This window comes from Thalassophryne amazonica, chromosome 12, assembly GCF_902500255.1.
Source record: "Thalassophryne amazonica chromosome 12, fThaAma1.1, whole genome shotgun sequence".
NCBI lineage: Eukaryota > Metazoa > Chordata > Actinopteri > Batrachoidiformes > Batrachoididae > Thalassophryne > Thalassophryne amazonica.
Window position 1 is genome coordinate 83,276,095 of NC_047114.1, and position 14,693 is coordinate 83,290,787.

At 39.1% G+C, this 14,693-nt stretch overlaps 1 protein-coding gene across 1 annotated transcript in view; it reads right to left on the bottom strand.

Annotated features, from left to right (window-relative positions):
- Nucleotides 1–14,693, bottom strand: part of myo9b (myosin IXb) — a 119,392-nt gene that overhangs the window by 16,900 nt on the left and 87,799 nt on the right. Inside the window, exons 24-38 of the mRNA XM_034182735.1 lie at nucleotides 12,370–12,451; nucleotides 11,947–12,144; nucleotides 9,304–9,410; nucleotides 9,110–9,189; nucleotides 8,294–8,475; nucleotides 6,850–6,957; nucleotides 6,446–6,616; nucleotides 5,468–5,506; nucleotides 5,272–5,383; nucleotides 5,093–5,166; nucleotides 4,784–4,976; nucleotides 4,366–4,494; nucleotides 1,040–1,145; nucleotides 741–872; nucleotides 503–626 (exon numbers count right to left, since the gene is read on the bottom strand). Coding sequence (XP_034038626.1) covers nucleotides 503–626; nucleotides 741–872; nucleotides 1,040–1,145; nucleotides 4,366–4,494; nucleotides 4,784–4,976; nucleotides 5,093–5,166; nucleotides 5,272–5,383; nucleotides 5,468–5,506; nucleotides 6,446–6,616; nucleotides 6,850–6,957; nucleotides 8,294–8,475; nucleotides 9,110–9,189; nucleotides 9,304–9,410; nucleotides 11,947–12,144; nucleotides 12,370–12,451 — 1,837 coding nt within the window. The remainder of the gene's footprint in view (nucleotides 1–502; nucleotides 627–740; nucleotides 873–1,039; nucleotides 1,146–4,365; nucleotides 4,495–4,783; nucleotides 4,977–5,092; nucleotides 5,167–5,271; nucleotides 5,384–5,467; nucleotides 5,507–6,445; nucleotides 6,617–6,849; nucleotides 6,958–8,293; nucleotides 8,476–9,109; nucleotides 9,190–9,303; nucleotides 9,411–11,946; nucleotides 12,145–12,369; nucleotides 12,452–14,693) is intronic.

A 14,693-nucleotide genomic window follows, 5' to 3' on the forward strand; every position in this document is an offset into this window, starting at 1 on the left:
GAACAGCCTATAATGTTTTGCACCTGCGTATAGGTTTTCCCCTCTCCAATCAACTTTTTAATCAAACTACGCTGTTCTTCTGAACAATGTCTTGAACATCCCATTTTCCTCAGGCTTTCAAAGAGAAAAGAATGTTCAAAAGGTGCTGGCTTCATCCTTACATAGGGGACACCTGATTCAGACCTGTTTGCTCCACAAAACTGACGAACTCACTGACTGAATGCCACACTACTATTATTGTGAACACCCCCTTTTCTACTTTTTTTTTTTACTAATAGCCCAATTTCATAGCCTTAAGAGTGCATATCATGAATACTTGGTCTTGTTGGATTTGTGAAAATCTAATGAATCTACCGGTACCTTGTTTCCCATGTAACAATAAGAAATATACTCAAAACCTGGATTAATCTTTTTAGTCACATAGCACTACTATTATTCTGAACACTACTGTACATTTTCAGAAAGGTTTGTTCTCATATATAGCTTTGTAGCGTCATCTCACCGTATTTTGCCTTTTCAGTTTGAGCTGATTGACAGCGAGCGCCTCTGCATATTCCAGCTCCTGGATATTCTGCATTTTCTCTGTATAGCGCCTGAGCTGCTCAGAGATCAGGATCTCCACACACCTGCAGTTGGTTTTCATACACGTACCTCCATTAAAACAGCTCATACAAAGAGAACTTACAAAATGTACTGCTTGCTAACATGTGGTGTGTATGAATGAGCACATGATGACTTACACTGTAGTTTTAGACACGTCCTTCATGCCAAGGAAGGGGTCGTCAGCATAAGGAGAGCGCAAGATGCAAGGGGCAAACACAATAGCAAGAGAGCTTGGCGACATCTTGTTGTGTTTTTCCTCCTTTGCAACTCTAGAAAGACACACAATTAAGCAATGACGGGATTAATTACTCACCATATGCATCCCAACATTACGCAACACAATATGATGAAATTCATTTTGTTTTGCCAACATATAAGACTCACAGTTAGCAACACGGTGCTACAAGTTAGAAGTAAAAACAGTAGAAAATAATACCTGACAAGGTGAAAGATGAGCCGCTCCAATGTGCTGTAATTAGCAGGAGGAAGTTCATCAGTCTTCTGATATATAGCCCTTACTCGCTCAGATCTCTCTGGAAGTTCTGAGAGGGAACAAAAATAGAACATAATCCATTATAAAGTTTAAAACAGTAATATTTAAGAAATTATTTTCCAGTCAGGGTTTGAGAAGCAGACTTTTGATAACATGACCAACGTGTTGCAGATGTTATTTGACCTACTTTCTGACTGGCTGACAGGATTTGGGGGAGGAGGGGTTTAAAAACAATGGAGAGCAGTTTTTACAAATAAATTGTGTATTTATGTGCAATCCCAAATCAGAAAAAGTTGGACTGTATGCAAAAAAAAAAAGGGACCTTATTTCACTGCAAACAGTATGAACACTATATAAAAATAAAATAGCTGAGTGGATCCTTGTCATTTGATTGGTGCTTTGTATGTCAAATGACATGGATTAATTCATCCCATTTGTGTTGCACTGCATTTAGAGTGCAGCTTGGTTCCATTTAGAGTGCAAATTTGGTTCCATACGTTTGATACCATTACACTCTGCGCACGCACACACACACACACACGCACACACACGTGATCGCGCCCACACAACATGCGCGCACGCAAGCACGCACACAAACAAATCCACTGTGCTGTCTGGAGGCTGCTGGCAGGAAATTGGAAAGAAAAGCTGGACTCATTTCTGACTATTTTTGATTCGCTGCACTGAGGACATAGTCTTTTTTGGTAGTACGTGCACGCCGACCAGGTTGCGTGTGTGCGCGGGGGACAACAACTCTCCCGAGACAATTTGATTGAGCTAATTGACGCTGCTAATTCACAGACACACACACACACAACAAATCCACTGTGCTGTGTGGAGGCTGTCATCAGGAAGAAAGAAGAAAAGCTGGACTCATTTCTGACGTGATTTTTTTTCCCGCTGCACTGAGGATGTACACATTCGACTGACCTGGTTGCATGTGCATGCGGGGGGCAATGACACGATGATTTGATTGACCTAACTAATGCTGCTAATTCTTGTAAGTAACACACACACACACACACACACAAAATCCACTCCGCAATAAGCCATCTGGATACATGAAGACCTGTTCACATGAAACGCTAATGTGATTTTTAGCTAGAATGAGGAACTACACAGTCCTTTTTTTTTTATGGAAGTCCGAAGTCAGTGCACAGCGTCACAGTGGAACACCAAAATGTAAGTCCCTTTTCTGTTGTTTCTAAATTAATAAAATATCAAATGACAAGGATCTATTTTAGCCGTTATATAAAACAAATAATGAATGTTTATGAGTTCAATGATAATGGTTTGTTGCAGCTTTATACATATATATATATACATACATACATACATACACACACACACACATACACACACACACACACACACACACACACACACACACACACACACACACTTCATTTCATTTAATATACATCCATTTCTACATTTCAGGACTGCAACATATTCCCAAAAAGTTGGGAAAGTGACAATTTTGGGCCAGTAATGATGTTTAAAACAAACAACAACAAACAAATATTTCAAAGAGGTGATGTCAATAGGTGATTGTAATCATGATTTGGTACAAAATCAGTATTCATGAAAGGCTGAGGACTTCTAGATTTTAAACAAATGCCTGAAAAATATATCGAAATGGTAAAAATAATGTTCTTCAAAGAAAGATTTCTCACTCTACAGTGCATAATATTATGATATGAGCCGAGAAATCTGGAGGAATTCAGTGTGTAAAGTGCAAGGGCACAAGCCTAGGCTGAACACACAACTAGTATTAAATATCTGAGTGTATATCTACCTATAGATTTGTCACAAATATACGATATTTACTATACCTGTATTAAAGAAAGAAATATACAATGACCGTAGTACCTGCTCCCTCTTGAGTTTGGCAACAGAATACAGACAATCAAAATTAATATTCTTCTTAAATTATTGTAACTTTTTCTAGCTTTGCCTAGCTGTACCTATTCCTGGGAAGCAGTTTAGGCAATAGAACAAACATATTTCAACATTCATCTAGCTTAATAAATTACCAAGAGTAAAGTTTTCTACTTTGCAATTGCTGAAGGGGAGAGGGGGCTTAGCTCTACCCTCCTTAAGGGATTACTATATATCTGCCCATCTGACTGCACTCTAAACAACTGGACGGCATGAAAACCGCATTCGTGACATTCTGATCGCGTTTTTGGGGGTGGGGGGTGTTCGGGCATATCTCCGCCATGTGTAACCCTGGTCAAATGTCCTGAATGTACGAGTGCTGCTGGAATATATTCTGCTGAACCACAATCGGACCACAATTGTACAACTTGTTATTATTGTTGTTTATATTATATATTTTTATTTTGTGTATATACTTGTTCTTATTGTTTTTACTGCATTCTGGCAGCTGTCCAGAATTTTACTGCATTCTGGAAGCTGTCCACTCTTACTGTGTTCCACCTATATTTGTACTGCATTCGGAGGCTCATGCACACAGCATGTGCATGTATCAGTCGGGGTGGGCTGGAGCGCAACCTGGGTATTCAGACGGCTGTCCTCCACAATTCTTATTCCCTCCCAGATGTGCCACAATTTTTTTTTTTTTTGACCTTCCATCTGATTCGTCTTGGCTCATGCTCATTCGTACTAAATGTGACAGGGCCCTTAGTTTTTTTTTTTTAATTTTTAAAAAACTTTTTCATGTTGTCATTATGTGGTGCTGTGAGTAGAATTTTAAGGGGAAAAAAAATGAATTTACTTCATTTTGGAGTAAGGCTGCAACATAAAATGTGGAAAAAGTGAAGCGTTGTGAACAATTTCTGGATGCACTTTAGAACCTAGGTTGTAATTAGGAGGAATTCTTCTTAACCAATGGTGCAGTTATGTCTCCATACCCAGGTAATTGCCAAGGAGATAATAAATATAAATGATTTTGTTGGCAGGCCTTTTTTGTTGCAATAAGCAGTAGGACCATTTTTCAGAAATAAATGACATAAACCAATGCGTCTTGTATGTTTTTTTTCTCTCCATGACGCATCTTTTAACCGAAGTGACAAATACGCTGGCGCAACATATAGTCCAGAAACTACAATATGTTTAGCATCTAGAATAACACATTTCATCCTACAATTCTGTGTGTGAGACCATCTCTCTTTCTGATATCAGGAATAAGCGCAACCATCAAGACAAAGTATGACAGGAAGGAGAGGCTAATGATAAACATGAGTGTTCATCACATCATTTTGGGATTTTATTTGGTACATGCTATCAAAATTAAGTTAACTCACCCGCAGCATGCAGAAAATCACTGTAGAGGCCAAAGGTCATGAGAGGATCAGGTAGCTCTCTGAGCCAACGTTTAACCAGGCCTGTGATGGTGTGGATAGGGTAGTTTTCCAAACATGCTTCCTCAAGATCTAATGCCACAAGACAGAACAAAGTGAATGTTATTTTCTTTAAATTATTTTATAGGCAACACTTTATACAGCATTATGACACCACAGATTAACACGACGGCTGAGCACTAGATCCACATAATCATAACCAGCGTTATGTGTGCAAACAGACGTGGTAAACCGATGTCTTCTTCTTGCCCTCCAGTGTGGCAAATGTAATAACCAAATACACACCATGGTGTGACAAACCTGATTTGTTAATAACTTTGCCAAGTTAAACTCATCACCTGGTGTGCAAACCATTTCTTACTTGTCTGCAGAAGTTGGTGGAGCTCTCTGGCTCGGCAGGCTGAGCCAGACTTGCGGTAGATCCCCTCTGTGTAGAGCCCATTCAGCTCAATGTGCAACAGCAACAACTCCACCACCTTTGGCACAGGGTTGGTCTTATTGGAGAGCATGAACACGTGCACTCCAAAATGAAGGGAGCCTGGTGTGCTGTCATCCTGCCAAACAGCAAAGACAAGTGGAGACACCAGAATCTGAGAATTTGATATCTGGTGTGTATTCAATCACATTCTAGAAAAATAAAATAATAATTATTAATCACAACAGTTCCTACTTGTTTGGAACAGCGGGTTGAGCAGTCTGTGATGACATTGTTAAGGCATTTCTTGTGGCATATCAACTTGCAAGCTAAAAAAGATAAAAAATAAATTACAGAGGACAAAGCAGCATCAAATATTACTGTGGCTTAATTACACCTTTTTCAATCTTGTGGCTAATTTGTCATGAACTCACCACTGCACATGTAGGCTTTCTCCATTGCCCAGATATAGGAGCCACATAAGTCACATGACTGCATAATGTTCACTTGATATGTGCTGAACAGGTGATCCAGAGGACTGTTGAACTGTAGAGACATGGTGTATATTAAACTAAAATTTGATGATTTGTAATGAACATTTTACAATGCAAATTAAGATTTTCATCTTACACATTTTTCCTTTTTCCTCTTCTTTGTTGCCTTGGCAACCTGAAAAATCAGAAGTGAAACTGTTATTTTTGAAGAAAAAAAAAAAAGATGTACAGTGATATGAAAATATTAGTGCACCCTTGTCTGAATTTTGTCTGACATTAAAAAAAGGCTTTTTATATTAAACTTTCTAAAATAATGCCATTTAAACTCAGTGACAAGTAATCTCTACTTCATAAGTCTAAAAGCCGAAATGATGGTATGCATACGTAAGGGCACCCTTTAGTATAACACATGTAAACTATCACTTTTACATCCAGTTTTTTCCCCCCAGACACATCAGGGGATAGATGCATGAACATTTTCATCATTTTAGAAATTTTAATATTAAAAAGCCTGATTTTTTTATGTCATACAAAATTCAAATGTGCAAAGCCCAAGGGTGTACAAACGTTTTCAAGTCACTGTATTTTAAATATTTCAATCTTTAAAAAAATGCACAATATGATTTTTCAGAAAAACTGTGCGGTCTCCAGGGCAGCACGGTGGATTAGTGTTTAGCACTGTTGCCTCACAGCAAGAAGGTCATGGGATGAATTCCCACCTGTGGCCTTTCTGTGTGGAGTTTGCATGTTCTCCCCATGTTTGTGTGGGTTCCCTCGGGGTGCTCCTGCTTCCTCCCACATCAAAGGCACAGAGGTTAGTTGGACTGGAAACTTTAAATTGTCTGGGTGTGAATGTGTTTGTTTTCTATATGTGGCCCTGCGACAGACTGGCATCCTCTCCAGGGTGTACTCCACCCCACACCCTATGACTGCTGGGATAGGCTCCAGCCCTCCATGACCCTTAATTGTAGTAAGCGGTTGAAGATGACTGGGTGAATGAGTGAGTATGTGGTGTCCATCTTGCACTTCAACACTAAACTGTAATACTCATCTTCTATTGTGCTTTTCCTTTAAACGGCATCACAAATAAAATAATAGTGACTGTCAAATTTACCTTGACTGGTTCAGACTCCACACGTTTTAACTCGGCCCTAATGAAGCCATCCAACACAGACTGGAAGAGGTTGACAACCAGACAAACTTCGGCTTTCTCCTTGGGCCCTGCCAGACTGTTCACTTTGTTATGATAGTTCATCATCAGATCTTTGTAGGCAATTTGGGGTTTCTGTTGGTCAAAATAGACAATGGTCAATTATTGTCAAGAATCTTAATTTGTCTTCTTTGTCATATGTTCAGAAGAATGAGCCTTAATGGATTTACATTCACACTTACAACACTGCAACAACTGCTCAGTGCAATATTAAAATCCCTAAAAGGTATCGTGGACAGATTTCAGAAAAGTGCCCAAAAGAACTTAATTTCTCTCAACTAGAAGAAAGAGAAAGACGTTGACCAGACCTGAACAGAATACATGCTTTTGATGGTTTCTCTGAACTCTGTGGTGGATGTAAGGAAGATGGTCTCTGTTGGTGATAACTCTTTTACTCTACACTGAAGATCATTTACCTGTAAACACAAGCAAAGGAAAAGTATAAGGTTTAGAACAAGAAATGCACAAATTTAAAAATAACAGTTTCTGGTCTTCCAGTAAAGGTTGCCTGATTTCTTTAGCAAAATACTCTGTGAAATCTAGTTTGTAAAATAATGCATACATATACAGGCCTACACACAAAATGGAAAATACCAAATACTTTTTTCCCCTCTTTTTAATTTTCCCAGTGTCACTTCAAGATAGCACTTTTCACTTAAGAGCAGTTCCAATTTCTGCCACTTACCCAGGTCTGGGTGGCACCAGAAAAGGGTGGATTGTCCACTCTGAGTCACAGGAGAGTTATTACCCCAAGTGGAGGACTTAAAGTATCTTGGGGTTGTGTTCACAAGTGGGGGCAACGTGGAGAGTGAGACTGGGGCTGCTCATGTTTTGTGGGCGCTGTACCCGACCAAAGAGCTGAGCTAGAAGGCAAGACTCTTGATTTACACTCCTATCCTCACCTATGGTCATGACCTTTGGGTAATGTTTCTGTGTAGGCTCTCAGTTGTCCAGGTGGTTTCCATAGTAGAGAAGCTTGAATCTTCGACTGGACTGGGTTGCTTGACGCGAGGACGTTTCGCTTCAAATCGCAGAAGCTTCCTTAGCTAAAATTCTTGCTCTGGTGGTCTGACTTCTGTCTTGACTCTTGTAGAGAAGAATATTTGGGTAATGGTAATATGTGGGTAATTTGGGTAATGACCAAAAGAATAAGGCCACGGATACAAGCGGAGGAAATGAGACCCCTCAGTCGGGTTCCTGAGCTTACGCTCCAAGACAGGGCGAGAAGCTCAAATATCCAGAAGAGACTGAGTAGAGTCGCTGCTGCTTCTTTGCATCAAAAGAAGCCAACAGAGGTTGATTGGGCATCCTGTGAGGATGCCTCGTCAACTGCCTCTGAAGGTCTTTCAGGCAGCTGGCAGGACACCCCGGGGAAGACCCAAGACATACTGAAGGGATTACATCTCCGAGATGGCTTGGAAATGCCTCGGATTTCTCTAGGAAGTACTAGACAACTTGGCCTAGGATAGTGAAGTGTGAAATGAGCTGCTTGGTTTACCACCACTGCAGCCCATTTAAGATCAATTGGGACATATTTATATTATCTAAAACCTACACACCCCACATACACAAGACTGCAAGACCATATATTTACGCTATTGTCATCGCAACATTACCCGGAATAACTGCAATATGACCATCATCAAACTGTGCAGCCCTTTTGCAAATAAAAGCTGTTTGTTTGAATGGAGAGAGAAATGATAAGTGCTACACGTGAGAATTCTTCTTCAACCTCTCACAGGTTGACCTCACCTGTCTGCCAAGGAACTCATCCAGGTTTCGTAACTCCTTTGTGTCGGTAATCTCCCGGTCTAGAGATGTGTCCTGTAAGGCCCGTGTGGCCCGGCTGATTCGAATGGAGGTGTTACGATTTGTCCTCTCACTGCTCTGGTATGCATTATAGTAGGGACTAGGGGAGTAGTTAGGTAAGGTGGCTGAAAGAAAACAGAAAGTCAGACATGAGAATACAAAGTTATATCATCAGATTACATGGGTGACATACTGGATGTAAGTAAGCTAAGCCCCTTCAGCTGCTCCCTTGTTTTCACATGGGGTGGATCTGCATGTTGAACTGGCACAAGTTTTACGCCAGATGCACTTCCTGATGCAACTCCACAATACATGGAGAAATGTGGCAGGGGTGGGGTTTGAACCAGGAACTTTCCGCACTGAAACCAAGTGCTCTAACCACTTGGTCACCACTAGAAGTACTGGATGTGTTGAATCAAAATAAATTTGTATATTTATACAATACTGAATAGTAATAAGAATAATAATAATAATAAAAACTATTCAGCAACAAGATCAAGGGGCTATTCTTAAATCACATGGGGCTACTACATCTCCAATGACAACATGCCACAACAAACAAAATCTAACGATACTGTGACCATCCTGACCCAGAATACTCATTGCTCACTGGGGCATGTGGCTCACATATCAGGCAAGTGTCCAATCAATGTACATTTATTTAAAGGAAACAAAAGACAGACGTCCTTTTCAAAGACAAAAGAGGAGGTGTTCTTCACGTTTGGAAAGACACTGTAGGGAAAAAAAAGCTATAGGTACCTGCTTTACTCGTTGAATTATAACTGGTTGGAGAAGTTCGAGGTGTCCGTTTCTTTAGGAACTTAGTGAGAAACCAAACCCTGCAGAAAATATGATCCTTATTAAAACCAAGCAGATTAAACATGTCATTTAATCTGGGTGACACATTTAGGAAAATATCACTGTCATGGAAATTCTAATATTTTTCTCAGTACTTCTCAGGGGTTGTAAGCTGTGATCGGTTAGATGTCTGCTGTCCTGAGCCTTCATTGGTGCTCGTAGCTGGAAGGCTAAACCTTGACCCATCAGGTACTGTTTGTATCTGCAATGGTACAAAATACAGTGATTACAAGTATTAAGACTGCTAAAGTTTCTTAGAACACCTCAATGAGAAATATAAATAAATAAAATGCAGTTTTGATAGAAATGTAACAGAGTTAGTCCCTTTTGATGCCACCTTCCCCTGCAGTTGCAGAACTACACCTCAACCACCACATCCATGCACAGAAAAACAATTAAATATCAGCACCGTAGTGTTAGTGCGTACAGTATGTGTACTGACAGTACATACAGTAAACTGACAGCAGCATTTTGAGTGATCATGCAAAGGTACACCCTATTTTACCAACACTGGAATCCTTCAAATTAGAATTGTTTTTAAATCTGTACTATTACTACACAGGATATGAATAAATAAACAACTGCCATACAGTCAAGTCCATAAGTAGTAACTTTTGCCTGTTGCAACACCAGTCACAGCTTCATGGTGAAGTGGAGCAAATAAAGATGTTGAAACCAGAAAACTGATCAAATCAAAGCTGGAGTCTTCCATGTGCCTTCTGGCAAACTGCAGCAGAAACTTCACTTTCTAAGAAAAGCCTTTTCTGTGCCACTCCAAGATGAACCTGAACGAGTGGTGAAGCTATGGACAAAAGTCAAATGATTCATTTGTCTTCTAGTCACAGCCACAGAAGCCTGGAGCTCCTTCAGAGTTGTCACTAGTGCCGACTGGTTTCTGAAAACTGCCTATGCCAGACAGATTTATTACACAGTACCATACGGTGTGCATTAATGGCTGATTCCTGAATGGTTCCTCTGGTGTTTTGCTGAACCCTCTGTGTTAAAGATGAAAGTCTACACAACATGGAGACGTTACAGAAGCAAAAGCACAAAAACTGCGCAGCTGTCCAAATACTTATGGACCCACCTGTATTTCTAGTCATGCCTCATGTTAATCAGCATTGTTAAGTTGCTCCCTTTCCAAGTACACCAATACTACAATTACTAACACTACTATACTCATTGTAAGTGGTACATTAGTATGATTACAGCAAGTTCAAATAAAGGTAGTTTGCAATCAGCAAGTCACTGCATAAAAAAGACAAAATGATGATTTATTTTTGGTATGTGGAAAAACTGCACTTAGATGCTTAATGAATTTATGGTATGTACACATTTTAAAGCAAAAATCAGCAAATGTTAATCAACGTGGTAATTTACTGTAACTAATAAACCAGACCTGCCAACCTTGAAAGAAGTGTTTGAGTATGACTTCATGTGTGGGGGTGGATCTGCTCATGTACACGTGCGCACGGCTGTGTACAACTCTATGTCTTAACTTAAAAATAAATCTACTGACAGTAGCTGTGACTAAACCCTGGCAAAAAGTGTTTACTTAATGAAATTCTGACTATAGTGCAGCTGAAAATAAAGTAAGCTATTTTTTTACTTTAATATAAAGCAAAAAGCTAATTTTGTTTTATATCAAATGGCCCATAAACCAAACAAACGTATAGAAACAAAATAAATTAAACCAGTGTTTCTCAGCTTTTTTTGGGGGGGGGGGGGGAAGAAACAAGAACACCCCTCCATCCCACTTCTAAGAGTTTCAGTTTTCTTACCAAGTTTTACAGTTTGACACTAAAGACTTCAGGTGTTACTTGCACTAGAATTGTGTAGTTGAACCTCAGAAGTGACATATTATTAAGCCCTAACAGTTAGCAAACAAGCTAAAATTTAGTTTTGGTGTTAATACATACATTTTACGTACTCGGCGGTGGTCGTCATGACAGGTAGGTTGGATGTGCAGGTATTAAAAATTATGACCGGCTTATAGTCACAGTAACCATGGACTAGCAGTGCAGTTAACATCACAAAGCTACTGATACCTGCTAATGGTGCCAATATATAAATTAAGTGACTGGAAAATTTCACTCAATGGAAATGCTGGAGCACAAACTTCTTAGACGGTCCGTTAGTACAACTAGCACAGCAAGTCATGTTAACTGAGTTGCTAGCAGACTATGCTAGACAAGGCTCAATGCTCACTAGCTGCCGGGACAGAATACAGCGCTGTGATTGGTAAAACCCATAGTCATTTATTTCTCGGCAGGCATAGACTTGCGTGCAACACAACTGTGCAAAAATTAGCTTGAGCTTTTCTGGCATACTTTTGAGTGACGAATCATACCAGTGTACTTTGTTAAAATGCGTGCAGGTTGGCAGGTCAGATACACAATGGTTAAATCAGTGTCAAATGTTTGAAGTAACAAAAAAAACAGATCACTCAAACAAGTTGTAACTACTGGTACATTAAACAAAACCCATGAACATCTAGCTTTGGTGAAGACACAAAAAAAGATCAGAAATTATCTCTGGAACATGACAACACATTTCTTCTTTGGCCAAGTAAAAGCTATTTACTGGAAGCAGCATTTCTTTTTCTTAGAATCCTGGGCTCCAAAGCAGAAATGAGAAGGCTCAAGACATTAAAACCTTGAATCCACTGGGGACATACACATGCAAGGATGGATGCAGAAGATGGCAATGGGCATTCAAAACCTTCCTTTTGTCAGTACCTTAACCTGGGATTTCAGGGCCTGGACATCCATGCTACTGGCGGAAGACTTCATGGCGGGGACGTGGGGGCTGAAGGGAGGCAGTGGAAAGCTCCAGTATTCACTCTCCTTGGAGCCCCCAAGGTTAATCACCAAACCACTACGGGCATAGGCTAAACGCCGCTTGCGTTTACGCTGCTTTCGGAGGCGCACTCCGACCTAATTGAGCCAGGACAGGTGACCACTGTGATTTATGTCTCATGAACCTCTGTTGTTCTGGTTTTCAGCATAATATAGGATGACAGTACATACAACAGCAGTAATTTCACATATATTATACTGGATAAACAGCACTACACAAGTCCTGTGCAAAAAGAAAACAACAGTTTGAGGACAATGCAATGTCATACATCATGTTCAAACACATTTCTAAAAAAAGAATACCTCATTGGGAGACGGTGAGGTATCAGAGCCAGATGAGCTCATCCTGGACAGTTCGTCAGCAGATATCGACTTCCCTTTGCCACTGTGGCAGAGAACGAAACAAAAGCCTATCAGTCAAATCTGTGGTTAAGCACCAAATAACTACTTTACTTACCAAATAATGAAAAAAATGCCAATACTATTACTGGTAATCAAATCAAGAGCTAAAAAATATACCATTAAAAAAAAAACAAAAAAAAAAAAAACATATTGCCTTGAGCACTTCATTATGTTCTATGATGACTATTATGGTCAACAATACAAAGAAGGGCTCAGACCATTTAAAGACAATTTAACCCTCCTATTGTGTTTGGGTCCAATTTGACACATTTTCAAGCTTAGATCTGTAAAAAAAATAACTTTGTCTGAGTACATAAGGCTTCATTATATTCTCAGTAATGACCCATTACAACCATTCACCAAAGTTCAAGTTTAAACATGAAAATCATCTGTGGCCCACCCAAAACCTTTAGTCACAATTTTGATGGACACATGAGACCAAGATGACGTCCTGTCATATACACAGTCTGTTAAAGTATGTCATATACATGAACACTGCAAAAACTGATATCTAAGAAAGTAAAAAAAACAACAACAAAAAAACCAACTTGTTTAAAGAAAATTTTACTTAATTTTTGTCTAAACAGAAAAATAATCTTGTCAAGCATTTTTTTTTTTTTTAACATAAGAAACAATGTATCTCACTTTTTCTTAAAAAGTTTTTCCAACTAATATCAAGCTGTATTTAGCCAGTAAAAAGGAAAGGCAATGAATTTAAAATCATCCAAGCAAAGGATTGTTTTCCTTATTTTAAGACAGATGCTAATCTTAACATAAGAATTCTGTCTAGTTTTAAAGCACATTTTGATTATTCAGTGCCTAGACATTTTGCTAGTTTTTAGAATTCTAACCGAGTAAATCTTTCTTACCCCACTGTCAGATGTTTTGCTTAATACAAGATAATTTGGCTACATTTTGGATTATTTGGTTGATTTTGAGAGGAACCGTTTTTGCAGTGAATAGAATAACACAATTTAAATCCCTTGTCTTTGTTTTATTATTAGAGATTTTAAAAATGTTCAATATGTTAAGTAATAAAAAAAATTGAAAATCAAAGACGTAAAATAAATAAATAAATGATTTATTGGACAAGCACAGGGCCCACTTGCAGTACCTTAGTGGCCCCTTTTTGGACTGCGGCCCACATATTGCAACACAAATTTTTATTTATTCTTTTTCAGTTTTAATGCCTGTAAGAAAAAAGAAGCTATAAGTATAGTGTTACAGGTCAAATTTGGCAGGTTACCTGGATTTTTTAATGGGTTGTTTCTGTTGAGAGACACAAAAATAAATGTTTCCCAATCATCACAAAGAACAAAAATGACAACACAATAAAATAATAAGAACAATATCCTATCATGATAGTATAATAAATAATATTGAGAAATATAAATTTTTTTTAATGCCAAAAAAGCATATTAACTTGAAACTTTAATTGAATTGTAGTGGCACACAGCACACGTGTGGGTGGATTAGCGGTTAGCACTGTTGCCTCACAGCAAGAAGGTCCTAGAATCACTTCCCGTCTGGATCCTTCTGTGTGGAGTTTGCATATTCTCCCTGTGTTTGCGTGGGTTCCCGCTGGGTGCTCCAGCTTCCTCTCATTTCTAAATTCATGCAGGTTAAGTGAACTGGGAACTTTAAACTGACCGTAGGTGTGAGTGTGGTTGTTTGGCTGTTTGTCTGCCTATAGAGGGTGTGCACTGACATCATTAAACCACGCACTGAGACAGTATACCTCTATGTTGGATGGGAAATGGCGGAAAGAAATCAGTTGTTTACAACAACTGAACGTTACAAAATTCCACAGCCTAAGAGCAAAATCGCTTTTTGTGGTGAAGTCACAGAAGGATAGGTATATGACGAACATTGTGTGGACTCGGCTTCAGGACCCGGATTTTTTTGCAAATGCTGTATGAGCTGCTGGCGTGTGAATCCGTTCCTGATATTCAGTACACGGACATCTACAACTATTTCTTCGGGGATACAAATACTTCATTGTGGGGTCCATGAACAAGATCATCATAAGATGTGTCTGAGCTCATCACAGCAGAGGTGAGTTGCTTTGTGTTTTTTTTTTTTTTTTTTTTTTTTTTTTTTTTAATGGGGGCAAGGAAAATCATAAACCTGTGCACATCTACAGTGCACAGGTTTGATTATGTTGTTCCTCCAACTTAGCGAGACATGCAGGTAAAATACTTTTCATACCAAAGTAACTAGCTTTA